Here is a 13,495-nt window from a genome sequence, read left to right as displayed (position 1 = left end):
ATCTATATAAATATGTACTTGCATATACAAACATGAGGTATATTTTGTAAAAGTGAGAAGACATTAAACACATAAATATACATGTTTTGGTTTAAGCATCAGGAGGCTTGCAAACCAAGGCAAGCCTCACTACTACGCTTTTGTGTGATATTTACTCAAGTACCAAATGAAAAGAAAAGTAAACAAATGAAAATTGCTAGGTTTGAGGAGATTTAGCCACTATCAAAAAAGAATTTGTACGACCTCACATGGTCAGGTTGTATTTGTACTAAGACTACTTAAATTGAACTGACACAGATATATGGATCGCAGAGGTACAGAGATTCTGAAAGAAAGAAATGCTATATTTTGATATCTTGGGTAAGGGTTTCCTTTTCGTTTTCAAATACAAAATAGTTAATTGGAATGCAAGACTAAGTTTGAGTTTGGTCCCTCAAGGAAATGATGATGGCTACCACTTGACATTCCTTATTCGGCCAAAGCACAATCAAATCTGACTCATTGTTTCCAGAGTCGTCTGATACCTGAGTGATAAAACAATAATCATTTAACTGTATTCAAAACAAACATTTTAAACATTGGTTCTGTATTACATTTTTTTGCCGTTTTTGAAACAGGAGTTACGGTCTTGGCTTGAAGAAACGCTTAAGATACGGAAATGGTGTCAGTCTGCATGAGAGAAATGTGTAAAATCCGTTAAATCTGTTACTACAGTTTACTGTTACGGGCTCTTCTATACGAAAATCATCGACAATTCTGTTCTTTATATTAAGGCAGCAATATGAATTCTCTTAGCAGACCTGATACTCTGTGGCTGATATGAAATATGTAGAAAAATACTTTGCATAAGTAAATACTTTCTATTTTCTACTTCATGACAAACTATCGTGATTAAGTAGTATAATATGAAAGGACTATCAGTGGACTCACAACTACCCTGACAATCGTCACTGATCCTAGTCTTCCTGGTGGAGACGTGCAACTACAAAAATGCTGTGAATAAGTTTTCAACACTTATTATTGATTTCCTGTTTTTCTGTAATTATTATTGACCAATCCTCAATCTCGCAACGGGTGTTTCTATCGAATAACACGAGAATTTTGCAGGTTTTATTTTCTGAAAATAAAGTCGAATAACAGTTAACACGTTTAGTGCGACTGTACACTCTGGGGGTTGGGAAACCAGTGACCACATTGCGGTCGCACCGCTTTGAACGTGTTAAAGAGAGGAGATCGGTAACATACCCGATAGCCTTGTGTGATACGTGCTCAATAGATTTTAGTTCTCATAACGAGGGAAAAGGACTGAGTGACCAGCTTCATCGTCACGGTGTGTTGTGAATCCCTGATAGACTTTTTACTCGTAAAATGTGAGTTTAAGTAAACTTTTTTTATCATTTATTTGTAATTCATAATGGCCGGTGTTGTAGTTCGTATTGATGTTTGGCTCGTGTTAATAATATCGTGCGCTCACAAGTTCTGTTGTAAAATTCCAAGCACAGACTTATGTTTTGTACTTGTATTTACTTATCGTTATAAGGTGTAAATCACAGTGAAAACTCCGTGAAGTGTGAATGATACTTCAAGTGACGCACTTTATGTATTGGTTTCCATATGTATTACGGGGGTTTTGTTTTCAATTTTCTACACTTTGTGTCATAATTTCGACAGAGGTCCCTTTCATGCTCTGTTTGTTGCACTCCTGGAATTGAGTGAGCAAGCTGCGGCACACGTCGCATACGCGCAGCAGGCTCACTGCATGAGTCGTGTTATATATTAGAATTAATTTGACAGCACAAAAACTAGGTTACTCTTACTCACTTCAGTGGTGCCAATTACAAGGTATAGTTCTTGAGACCGTTCTCGAGACCTTTCCTGGCCCGCAATGTGATGGAAATATTGTACTTTAGAACGGTTAACGTACATATTTTCAAGGAAATGATTACTTCTGTGCATATCTTTGATTTTTCAGAGAAAACACGGCTGTGGTGAATTAAATAATTAAGCAAGTGTAACGGGCGTATGACAAAATTGCGAAGTGTGCAGGACTAGTACTTATCAATATACCTTGTCGCATTAGAAATCGATATTAGAAACACTTAGCGTCGGGCTCACGACTCTGTTTCTGCTTGTACATCATTTGGGAGTCGGGAACGAATACTTTAAGTGTGTCCTTACGTTTCCTACTGCTCTGATCTACTGAACGTATCTTCTGTTAAGTATTTCGACCTCCTGTCCCATCTAAAAGTTACCGAGACGTTTTATATTACTTTTGTTATTGACACTGCTTAGCACATGATTTTGGTCCTGTGTGCTTATTAATTTTTGGTGCGTTAGTGAGCTCATTGCGCTGTTAGTTAAAATGATCGTTGGCGTTAATCAAACCAATGCCGGAAAAATTTCAGTTGTACATTGAATGAACTTTAATACTGTGTTTCGATACATCCCCCAACGCCGACCTCGACGTACGTCAACTAACGAAGAAGTAGTGGCAAAAAGGGACTCGAAATAAGCGAGGAGAAATCGATGAGTCTGATGATTGCTATAGTGGCTTTTCTTAGGGTAGGTTATCCTATGAAAAATTGATTCGACTTTGTTTGGATTTAGTGTTAAGAAACCTAACAATAAATATAACGTGTCAGTCGGTACTGCGCAGTAATTTTATTTCGGTGTATGTGTAGCATGAGGTGTGGTTATGAGGTTTGAATGTAAGCATGCGTGATTCTTTTGTTTAAGTGTCGTGTGTATGAATTTTTGACAGACGGTTTTAACGCAGATCGATTGTCGTATTACTAGAATTTAAAACAAAATGGGTTTGAATTTGGTTGTATGTGCAGACTTGGTGGTTGTTTCATCACCTTCCCAAAATCGTAGATCTTGTGATTATAACTTATGGGTAACTTATGAATACCAAGTCTCTGACCGTCAGAAATTTCTAATTATTATTGCCGTTAAATCTCAAGGCATATAATGTAGTAAATCAAGCAAAGAATCTCTTAACAATACCCTTCTTTTAAAATTTGTTATCTTCTAGTAAACTGTCGTCGACTGAAATCACCCCTTGACAATTGCGTCTAAGAAAGGAAAACGGTGGCGTACAGTACCTGTGCTATATTTAGTTTCTCTTGTGTGAATTTTATTACATATGTATGTGTGATGCAGGCACGTTGATCTGCTGTTAATGACCCGAGGTTGAACGCAAATATTCAGTGCATATTCAAGTATACTTTGCTTGTATTTTTATTGAATGAGAGAAATAATCCCAGAAATCAGTCATTAGCATCATGGATTTAGATACGGCTGTATTTGTTTAACGTCTTGCGAGTGCAATAACGCTCTCCTCTGCCTTCAGTTTGCTTGAGCGTATGGCCAGTGTCACCTATGTCGGAAGAGTAATTTGAATGAACTACTGTCTGATAACTTCCACCGTGGTCTGGTGTCCCGTTGTCTTAGCCTGGCAGTGCTTACATTGCTTTGTGTATTGTCACGGGTAATTACAGTTATAAGATAGATGTATCACCGTACTGTGCCTTTTCCGAAAGGAATAAGAACGTATTTCCTTATTGAAATTGCGGATATTGTTTCGAAAAGCCTTTTCCCAGCCCATGCAAAGAATGGTTGAAGGGCAGGTTAATGCAAATTATGTATCTATTACACATTGTACCACATTTGTCACAAACTGTCACGCCAAATGTCAATAAATGTACGTGCGCGACAAATGCGGGTGTTTTGCTATATTCTCACGTCGCTTCGCCTTCTTCACCAATAATAAGACTGGCAACAAATCTTGAAGGTTGTTCCGGAAAAAATATATTGGTCCCTCAACTATAGCTCGAAGTTCACTACGTGACGTGAAAGTGGAAATGTGTCTTGTCTTCTTCTCAAATAGAGCTGTGTAGCTCGGGGCTTGCGCTAAGGTGCAACGCTTGGTGGTGGCGTGACGGGGCGTCGCTCGACCTTGGCATTCCGAAGGTTACGTTGCTTGGCCACCCTATTCTGCGACACTCGTTTTCGTCTCCCTCTCGCCCATAGTCCCGGGGCAAAGATTGTCGCCAACGACTAAGGAACGTTTTTATCGGTCGGTTTCAAGTGGGAGAAAAGGGCAACAGTAGGTGCGCGAAAGACCCCGAACCACCTTTGATGGTGGCATACGACAATTTCAACTGACTTAGGGAGTTGTTAAACACTGTCACTTGTTTCACTAGTTTAGCGGTTTGAACTGTAAAACGTTTTAGTTCTCTTTTAGTTTTACTGTTTGAACTAACTTCAATTTTACAGTTCAAATGACTATAGTGTTATATGCGGATGGTTTTGCTATAAAAAAAAAACTTCTAAAATTAAATGACTGGTGATGTTCAGAAACAACAACAACACATACGAGCCCAATAATTCTCGGAAGGAGACTTTTCATCTTTTTCATCATAGTCTTGACGTCTTGTCCGGAGATGGATGGATGGGGATGGCAGAGCGATAGACAGGTGAATCAGCCACAATGGAAGGGGTCCACCCAATTCAAAACGGCGGCGAGGCAGCAGTTCGGGGCGTGACAGAGTGGAGAAAGATGTCGCCGATCTAGTGGCGCCCGGCGCCAGGCCACCCCCGCCCCGTGGCCGGCCCGACCTGTCGCCTCATTCCGCGCGCGCGTGACAAACTGGATGGTGACGCGCAGGCTGCGCAGGTGGGGTCCGCCGCGGGAGTGTTCCGTCTCTGTCACTATAATGAGACGACGGGAGTGGGTCGAGACATCGCCGTAGGCGTAGGGTGAGACAGCTAGAATGGAGAGAAGAATAAGGCATGCTATGAAAAAGAAAGTTTCCTTTACATGTTTAGCGGCATCCTTTGAAAAAAAAAAAAGATTAAAAAGACGCTTAGCTTGAATGTCTATCGCTCGTGCTCATGGACCAACTCCTAAGAGTTTCTTGCGGAAGCACGGGCAGTGCATGCAGGCTGAGGGGGCGGAGCCGGATGTATTGATCTTGCACTGCATCTGCCCCGCTGCGCTGCGACCACCTGCTGTGTGCCGCATGGTGGTGCGTGCCTGCCGATGTGGATGTGGCCAAAGTGAAGCTCACTCTGCATAGCAATATTCCCCAGTGAACGCTCACAGCAAGCGCCGATTAGTCGTCGTGCGTTCTTTGTAACGGGCTGCCCTCATCTCGTGTTTCTTTATTGAACCCTTTTGCTCGATTAGTAGCGTTCTTCCGGAATGTTGGACTTTCCGTCGAAGCGACGTCTATTCTATAAAAATGTGAAAAATTATTCCAATACGTTCCTACGCTACGGTTAACTCTCTTCGTCACTAGCTGTGCCATTGTTTAAACGGCCTGCTTGTGATATAGCTGTAATTGGACTTAAACACCTTGCAAATCAACTGTCGATTAACTTGCAGTGTCACCTGAATACCATGCCTTATTTACTGTATACCTTCTATTATGCAGGACATAGTGTGTGCTTTTCTTGTGTAAGAAGTTACACCGCGAGGGCCTTAACTCTTCTTTAAAGTGTACATCAGATTGACAAGATTGCCCGATTGCAAGACAAATATTTGCCTTTTTGGACATAAAACGCCTGTACTTAGGCAAACGACATTACTTTCACCCTGAATTTAGGCAAAAAGCATGAGTTTCGGATTCGATTGCCTAGAGATTGCCGAAGATTTTAGTAGATTGTCATGGTGGGTTTACACAAGATTGCCAGAGTTGAGGTCCCCTCGGTACACACTTTGGGTTTGCAGAGCATCATCAGGCCGAAATTTCAAAGCTTTTTTTAATCTCCAATTTATACCCTTCCTACGGCCTACGGCTACCCCTTTTCTCCTTTCCCCGTTGGCCACAAATTGGTTTGCAGATAAAACCACACGGGGTAGAGCGAGCGTGATCGCGTGGTCATGGAGTAGCGACGCCGTCTGGGAGTGGGGTAGCGCGGGAACAGCTCTCGTTCGAGCGCGGGGTATCCCCCATTTCATGCAGCTGTAGGCCCTGACCTGAACGACTGGTCTTGGCTAGGCGAGCTTTATCTCCGTTTGCAAGCAGGCGTGTACCTCCGAAGCCAGGCTTTCATCCTGGTCGCAGTAATGCTATCTACTTGTACACTCAGGGAAAACTGCCATCGCAAGCCGTGGCACAAAATGTAAGTTATCACACCAAACGTTTTCCCGTCAGATTTCTAGTTCATTTGCCGGGAAGCACCTAACGAAATGCTGTTCCCGCCAACCGTATGCTGGCGCCTTTTAGGTTATGTGTCGGACATAACTATAACTTCATATTTGACGTAATTAACTACGGAAAACCGAGCGGGCATTGGATCTAGCCCCCTAGTTTTAGATAAAAGACTCAGAACCCATCAAAATAACTTAAAAAGAATGAAACATGAAAAGTGGCAAACATGTGCTTTTGCGCATTCGCACGCAGATCCTGACCTGCAGGTCAAACGGTTGAAATTTTACTCTGGAATCGATCAAAAACTTCACGCCAAATGCTTGCCGTGTACCTCACATTTACTCAGCGGTTTCAGTCGGAAAGCATAATGGCAAACCCCTTGACAATTTTCACGGTCAGCTGTCAGGCGCGTACGCCGCTGCTGCTGACGCGCCTGCCTCGTCCGTCCGGCCTCTGGGACTCGCGGCGCTGCATTAACAGTCATCCTAGCGAAGCAGCAATACCGGTCGTGGCGTTGCGTGGCGCTTGCCCCCTCCACGCCTCTTTTTCTAGTGGAGGGGGCGTGCTCATCGCCACACCACGCCCGGGCCAGGTGACTCTTCCGCTGGAGCGACTGTTAGTTTAAGAATACCGGCAACGCAAACACATCACCAGGTGAGAGAATTTTGTCAACTGGTCTAAATGTGGTTAGAGCTTTTGCACGTGTGTGTGTGTGGTCCCTGAAATCATGCCAGATTGCTTGTCTTCGCGCACTGCCAACTTTCATAGTCGCACTGTAAATACGCCTGCACTCGTGCAGGCGCGTGGTGTGGTAAACCTGATCTCGAAGTCACTTTTACGAGTTAGAGATCGAGACCGCCTAGTTTCGAGTTTCATTGTGCTATTCTGTGAAAGTGACGAAGAGGATCACCGTCTGCTTCCGGAGCACCACAAAGCGTCGGCCAATCGGAGGTGGCCTTTCAGAAGCGGGTCACGAGAGATTTCCTCTCTGATTGGTCAAGGCCTTTGTGATAGTCCTGGAGCACACGCAGAAAACACGGCTCTGTAGAACGGCCAGCAGTATTCCTTCTTATAGAGCTCGCCTTAGAAAGTTCATCCGTTCTTCTCAGATTCAATCGGTAAATTACGGGAACTTAGCGCCTGCGAGACCTTGGGTAGGCCAGCCCGCAGTACACGCATGCACTGCAGGCAAGATGTTGCCTACCTACCGTGCGCTAAGAGAGCTCACCTATTTCAACTCCAACAAGTTTCGTATCGGCAAATGCGGGCAAGTGACATAATTTCACCACAGTAAGAATGAGGGTGATAATTTAGTTTAATGTTGAACATGGTCCAGATAGAACATGTTTGTCAAAATGTTGTCAAAATAACCTCATTATAACGCCCAATGCCAAAAAAACGACGGCCATTGGCGTTAGTCGGTTGATGACGGTTGTGTTCCACCTGGGCGGTTCTACACTAGATGTGATGCGAGCGTCACCGTGCTCTACATTAGTTACAGTAGAACAGTCTCACACTTGGTTTAACAGTGTACCGGCTGTGAGTATCGCGGCCAAGGGCATGCACGCCGTCCCTCACACGTGGTTCTACAGCCGGGATACTTTCTGACGCTCATTCGAGTTATCTAGGCTAGCCTCCGTAAATACAGTTTGTTTCGTGGGTGGATCATTGTGCACCTTGCCAGCCCTCTCCTTTGAAGAGGCCATAAACATGGCAGTCGTAGACGAACGGTCCTCATTGTAGCACGGTCCTGGTATGTCTCCGCATGGCCCCGAATGGCCCCTATTCTTGAGGTTTTCGGGACGAGAAGGCTGACGATTCGTCGCGTCATACTGGTTCTAGTTCTAGTCAAGTCGCTCTCGAGAGGGGCCGCCGCCGGTCTAACTAGGGAAGCTCGGTTCTGTCAATCGTCCTGCTTTCTTCTCGCGTTCTAGCAGAATCGCACAGCTCCATTCCTCGTGAGGCCTCTGTATACTGAGCCGTCAACTAATAATGCCTCTTAAATACTTACGTGCGTTGTGTTTGTTTCCTTAGCAGGCATGACCGAGTCCATCATAACGCCAGCCGCCTCGGTGGCTGACATCCGAGTGTATGGCCGGCGGTGGGTCATCTTGGCCCTCTTCTCACTGGTCCTCATGCTGAACTCGATGCCGTGGTCACAATACACCGTGCTGGAGGACGTGGTCACGGAGTACTATGGTGTCAGCAGCAGCCAAGTGGAGTGGACAGGACTCGTGTACAATGTTACGGCCATGGTGCTGGTGCTGCCCGCCGCCTGGTTCCTAGAGAAGTATGTAAGTAATAAATGGCCGTTGGCCCCTCGTGGCCTCTTTATCTCATAGAAGTAACATATCGTGCATTCTCTGGAATATCCATACTGCCTAGGGCGTGCGCGCTGCTGTTACCGTTGGTATCGTCGGCACCACTCTGGGGCTGTCAGTGCGCATTGTGGGCTGCTGGCCACGTCATTTCTGGGCGGTGATTGTCGGGCAGGTGAACATATTCGCAGTTACGTGAAATCTTGCGTGTGAAAACCATGCGCACACGGATTTAAAATATTTATCTTTTGCAGGCTATCGTAGGTGCATCCACTAACTTTTTGACCTCTGCACCTACTAGAGTCGCGGCCCTATGGTTTCCAGCTAAGGAGGTTTCATCGGCCTTGGCAGCCACCATGATAGGTCAAACGGTAAATCAAACAATCTACAGATCGTAGAGAAATTTTTTTGTGTGTTTTTTTGTTGTTGTTTTTCTCAGTATTTTGAAAAAGTACGGGCCGGCTGGACACTTTCACTCTATTGGCAAAATTTTGTTAGTCAACAATTGTGTGTTTCCATCCAGGGTGGAGTCTGTCTTGGTTCTCTACTTGCACCACTCTCCGCGCGCGGTACGTGGACAAGGCAAGACAACTTTTGGGGGTTTTTAACTCTGAACGGAAGCATGGCGGTAGCAGGTTTTCTTTTACTTCTGGCCATCTTATTCTGTAAGTTTCGAAGTATTCGTTGTTTCTTGCAACATTCTTCTTCCTTGTGACAGTCTTCTGAAACTAAATAATTACTCCATCCCAGTCTTCCAGAAGGCTCCACCTCATCCCCCATCCAGCTCGCAAGCTACAGCCCAAGTTTTACTGCAACCTGGAGAATACTTTAAATCAGTTCGGCGCATAATGAAAAACGGTAGCTTCCTCCTGCTGCTGCTTTCGTTTAACATTATCGTAAGCGTGTACGTCTCCGTCACCACTTTGCTCAACAGAGACGTCATGTCTTATTTTCCAGTAAGAAGTATATGATATACCACTGAAACTCGCTGAAAATCAAAGTGTGTGCTTTGTACGCTGAATAGCGTGTACATTGACTTGGGGAAATGGCGTTATGTAACCCTCCCATTAATATTGCAGTGTGCTTGCAACATACACTTCTGGGTCAGTGTACTAAGCGTACTCTTTGGCTTTTAACCTGTCATAGTTCAACGTAGGCTGATATTCCCTCTAAAAATATTTTCAATGTATAACAACCCTCACCAGTTGGCGTGTTTATGTTATGTTGTAGGACCATGTATCAGAAACTGGAGTTCTTGCCATGCTTCTAACGTTAACTGGAGTGATTGCCACGTTCGCTTTCGGAATTTTGTTAGACCGGACGAAAAAGTTTAAGTAAGTGTAATTTACCAACTAACTTATAATTTTGCTTAAGGTGCTCATACATTTTTCCTTTTCCAGAGAACTCTCAGTCCTATCATATTTTGGCTGTCTCGTCTCTCTCGCGCTGTACTCGGCGACAATAAGTTTGACCTCAATGAAGGTGTTATACGTGGCTGTTGGCATCATGGGGTGAGTCGACGACAGCTAGTTAATTTATAGTAGCAGCTCAACCAGAAAAGAAATTATTATATTTTTAACAATTTTTAGTGCTTTCCTGGCATCCTGCTTTGTCCCTGCTTACGAGTGGGCCATAGAATTAACATACCCAGAGTATGAGGGCAACTCCGCGTCACTGCTGAACTGGATTGTGCAGGTGAGATTTTTACATATAGACCGCGAAAAAATACAAGGTGGTCCACAGGCCATTTGCTTTATTCGGCTTGTACTGTCCCGCGCTTGGGTGGGCTGCTTACCCGCACCGTGCACGGTACAGTACAAACAAAATAAAGGAAGGGGTTTATGGACGGACCACCCTGTGTGTGCGCGCCTCCAATTCCTTGCGAAGAATTTCTTCGCATTGAGAAAGATAAGGCTGCTTTGTAAGCCTGCGAAAGAATTTCTTCGCAATTTTAAGGGTTCACTGTGAAAAATACCGTCGCAGGTTTACGATATATTCTTACTTAATATTTACAAAATACATAGTAAGTTTATGACAGATAAAACTCGTCGGTGAATACCAAGTCGATACATAGTGCTTGTAATTTTACAATTTGGAATCGTAATTTTACGACACGCTTCAAGGAAACTTTTTCCGGTAAAACCTAGAACTATTTTTCACAGTGTGTTATGCTATTGGTTTGCAATTACAAAGCAGCTACAATCGTTCGCAACGTTTTCACATGGAAACTCTATCCGTCGCAGCCCTGCTCTCTCATCACCACCCTGGCGTACAGCCGCGTCTTCTCCACGTGGGGCCCTCACGCGGCTCACGGCCTGCTAGTGGGGCTCACTTTTGCCGGACTCGTCGCGCAGATCTGCATCCCAAAGCGCTACAGGCGGCTAGAGGCTGAGCGGGCAATCCCCGACACACAGGGCATCGACAACCCAGCTGTCGATCCAGACACAATCGACTGCACGTGAAGAGTCCGGTGTCCGGCTGGCACCACTGAGGGAATGGACTGTCATGGACACCTGAATGTAGTTTTATTCCGTCTCTAATCAGTTGGATTTTGCCCCGAGACCCGAGACCTTCCGCATCCCACGCCCACGGGGACTGTCGTGAGGATAAGAGACCTTCTAGCGGGCGAGCCCTCGGGCGAGCCTCCTGTGGGGTAGCAACGAAGTGTTATTTTTACTTGAAGTGCACTGCACAACCGGGGGGATAGTAGGCGAAAACAGGAGCGCTTCAGACAGCCACTTCAGCGGCACCGCTCGACATGTTGCTATAGGCAACATTCCTGTCGAGCACCTCGCGATTATCCAGGTCAATGAGTTGGCGGAAGAGTTTCTTCACTCGCGAACATTCCCAGAGTTGTCTACCGTTTAAGATTGAGTACTCTCTCAAATGTATGTGAATTAAAGTGCATGTCTGCACTGAATTATGTACAATAATACTTTTATACCAACACAATACAATTTTGGATGTTACACAACATGTACAGTCAAAGCAAAAACATGTGTATATTTTATTGTGTTGTTTTTTATAGCTCCAACGCTGTAAAACCCGTACTATGCAAACCATAAAGCTCAACTAAAAGTATTTTAAGTTCGATTGTAATACAATTTTACTTTATCTTAACGAGTAACACCGAGAGTAACACACAAATTAACTGTGAAGTTTTTTTTTCCTTTTCATAGTAATAAAAAACAGTTCTTGTTACCTGAGAAACGAACCCACTGTTCAGAAAATTTTGTCACCCTTGCTGTATCGAATGTTCCTGATACGTCTTTTTGCGTTATACCATTGTGCATTAGCCTATGGATCTTTACTTTTATCCTTGAACTCTATTTTTGGCGTGCACGCTGCCCAGTGCGCACGAGGAGCCGTCTACTCAGAGAGCAAGGTGATCATTGTTGGGCTGTTACCCAGACGACGTAGCTCGAAAATGCAACAGGTGGTGTTGGACGTTGGACCATGACGCCCTTCTGCGCCTGCGAGTCCGTTTAAAAAGGAGCCCTCAGGGCTAAGAAAGAGACAGTTCCCTCGACCAGGTCACAAAGACTCCAGGGAAGGTAGGGGAGGGCGGGGGTAGGCCTTAATGCATGTGTGTATAGCTGGTGCCTACTTGGCAGGCGGATTCACACCTTTTTGGCGCCTTTTTTCTCTCACGCCCAAACATGATGTCTTAGTATCATGCTGTGGCGATCAAAATCAAAAGGGCTTATAACCTGACCGAGATAAAGGCACAATAAAATCACTCAATTTGGAAAAAAATCGCCAATCTTGAGTGCCGTATTTCGCATTTATGCCCCTTCATGGATTTTGGTGGTCGAGCTGGAAGTGGGGGTCATATGGACCTACCTCGGCAGTGAGTCACTCCCTGTCAGCACCGCGCGGTGCGCGTGGCGAGCGGCGAGCGCTCCAGCATGGCGCTTCTCATTGGGCGTCTCGAGCAGACCAATCAGCTCACTGGCGCTTCGTCGCAGGGAGTTCGGACTTAGACCAAAGGTTACTACTTGTCAAAATTTATCGTTTTAGTCCCAAACCCCGACAACTTTTTACTTTGGCCTTCAATTTGGAATGGTCTCGGCGGCTCGGCGGGGCGCTGAGCGCTGCGCAGGCCTGCCCAAGAAGCATCGTCACCGCCACTACACCCGATCTCCGGTCCGGCGCGTCCGGCCCTGTCCTTAACAAGAAAGAGCAAGGAAAAAGAAGGGGGAGGGGCTACAGGTTTTTCCCAACTGGTAGATACAGTCTTCGGGACTGTCTAATAAAAACACGGAAAATGGTACGAGAAATGTCGGCTTATGGTTTTTCTGTGGTTGACTTCTGTAGTCCGCTCCATTCTTACGCGCGGGGCGTCGTATTGGGGTGGTGGGGCATGGAGTCTCACCCGGACACCCTCCAGGTTCAGGTCACCGCGCAGCGATAATAGAAAACCTGCAAAACTGCATCATGAATGTATATGTGTCCAATCTCTTGTACACTGATAAACTAAGTGTTCAACTGTTCAACACTTCTAAGTGTGCAACTCTAAGTTAAATACTTGCAAGTGTGCAACTGCAAGTTAAATATTTGCAAGTGTGCAAGTCAGTAGGTGTGCACTTGCAAGTGTGCAACTCCTCGGTTGAACACTTCCTACACAGTAAGCGCCCAATCTAAGGAAGTGTGCAACCGAGGAGTTGCACACTTGCAAGTATTCAACTTGCAGTTGCACACTTGCAAGTGTTGAGCAGTTGAACACTTAGTTAATCAGTGAAGGTGATCCATGATAAAATTATAATTTAAACACGATAGTGTTGTATAGTATGTTGTGTTGCAGTCCTCCAGTTTTGCGTATCAGGCAGGCACACTCTCCGTGAACTTGGGCGGCGGTGAGGTTTTAAAGGGGAGAGCGCTAAATCTATCTCCCCCTGACCTGACTTACCGCTCTGCTTTATCGGGCAGCGGTCCCATTGCGCCTCTTTAGATCACCATTCGCGAGAAGCACCGCCACAATTATGTATGCAAATGCGCGCGCGGCGGCGCTAATTGGCT

At 45.2% G+C, this 13,495-nt stretch overlaps 1 protein-coding gene across 8 annotated transcripts in view; it reads left to right on the top strand.

Annotated features, from left to right (window-relative positions):
- The window catches only part of LOC113207669 (feline leukemia virus subgroup C receptor-related protein 2), a 100,921-nt gene extending 89,231 nt beyond the window's left edge, over positions 1-11,690 (top strand). Inside the window, exons 1-10 of one of the 8 annotated variants that reach the window (XM_026424323.2) lie at positions 5,983-6,129; positions 8,193-8,452; positions 8,544-8,651; positions 8,731-8,847; positions 9,000-9,141; positions 9,227-9,432; positions 9,707-9,810; positions 9,877-9,987; positions 10,066-10,171; positions 10,720-11,690. In XM_026424323.2, coding sequence (XP_026280108.1) covers positions 8,198-8,452; positions 8,544-8,651; positions 8,731-8,847; positions 9,000-9,141; positions 9,227-9,432; positions 9,707-9,810; positions 9,877-9,987; positions 10,066-10,171; positions 10,720-10,938 — 1,368 coding nt within the window. In that variant the 5' untranslated portion in view covers positions 5,983-6,129; positions 8,193-8,197 and the 3' untranslated portion in view covers positions 10,939-11,690. The other 7 variants (XM_052270226.1, XM_052270227.1, XM_026424322.2 and 4 more) reach the window with 7 other exon arrangements.
- The last annotated feature ends 1,805 nt before the right edge of the window (positions 11,691-13,495 follow it).

Source organism: Frankliniella occidentalis, unplaced genomic scaffold, assembly GCF_000697945.3.
Source record: "Frankliniella occidentalis isolate FOCC.00 unplaced genomic scaffold, Focc_3.1 Scaffold114, whole genome shotgun sequence".
NCBI classification, from domain to species: Eukaryota; Metazoa; Arthropoda; class Insecta; order Thysanoptera; family Thripidae; genus Frankliniella; species Frankliniella occidentalis.
Note: the sequence above shows the minus strand (reverse complement) of the source record. Positions and strands in the feature narration are given on the sequence as shown.